General features: G+C 31.1%; 1 protein-coding gene across 1 annotated transcript; it reads right to left on the bottom strand. All coding sequences in view use genetic code 6, as the record gives it.

The window, feature by feature from the left end:
* Positions 1-236: 236 nt before the first annotated feature.
* TTHERM_02592230 (papain family cysteine protease) lies at positions 237-913 on the bottom strand (the record flags this gene model as incomplete). Its single annotated transcript, XM_001028241.2, has 2 exons — positions 237-677; positions 751-913. Coding segments are annotated over 2 exons (604 nt in total), but the record flags the coding sequence as incomplete, so codon positions are not given.
* Positions 914-1,023: the final 110 nt, after the last annotated feature.

Below are 1,023 nucleotides of genomic sequence, written 5' to 3'. Positions count from 1 at the left end.
TATATTTTATACGAATAAAATAATTTAATAAATTTTAATTATAATAACTTATCCAAATTTTTCAAGCAGTAACTTAATAAATATGGGTTAAGATACCGCATGTGTTATTAGGAGCAAGTCTCATATAGCCATATTCACCCCAAAAGGCTCCCCAAGAATTTTTAACAATCCAGTTTCCTTATTCATCATAGCCAACAGCTAATACTTCATGATTAAATACAATATTAGGTTATCACATCCGTTGTAAATTCCAGACTTATAACCACCCCAATTATAAGCATTAACATAAACAGAAACAGGAGAGAAATTCAAAGCACGTTTTAAGTCATTTGAAGTGCTTGGAACTTAAATCCACTATTTAGGCTTAAAGCCATTATTTGTGCCAGTCATATTACAATTTTTCTAAACTGCAATATAGGGATAATTGTCTAAGGTAGTGATACCTACTTTAGAGGCATAATCCAGAGATTCAACAGCAAATCCTCCATTACATCCTTAAGAGTAGTAACCATTTGCAGATATGACACAATCAACAAGTTATTGCTCTGAAAAATCAACCAAAACTTTGTTTTAAATGAAGTTAAATGACTCCATTAAGGCAGCTCCAGCGAAACTCCAGCACGAACCACAGTTACCTTAGTATTTAACTGAAGTTACAGCACCTTATGTTCTCCAGTCTATTGAAGCAAGTAAGGTTTTTTGAATTCAATTAAGTCTCGATATTAACATCATTATGAGTTTCCTCTTAACTGATTCCTTTCATATAATGGTCAACCAAATCCTATTTCATAAGAATTTTTTCAGCAAATTCTTCTATAGTCATATCTGAGAATTAGTTTAAACAGATAGAATAGGTGTTATTAGGATTACTGTTATGCTCCTTAACCTTTTACAAGTTCTCAAAGAAAACCATTTATCTAAATAGTTTTTCATGTTCATTCAAATAAACTCTTTGATGTTAGCTTGACCATTTATTATAAGCAAGAAGTTTTTCTACAGTTATATCTTGAGCCAAAAAGAGAG

This window comes from Tetrahymena thermophila (genome assembly GCF_000189635.1).
Source record: "Tetrahymena thermophila SB210 genomic scaffold scf_8254979, whole genome shotgun sequence".
Classification (NCBI taxonomy): domain Eukaryota; phylum Ciliophora; class Oligohymenophorea; order Hymenostomatida; family Tetrahymenidae; genus Tetrahymena; species Tetrahymena thermophila.
This window is presented reverse-complemented; position numbering and strand designations above follow the sequence as displayed.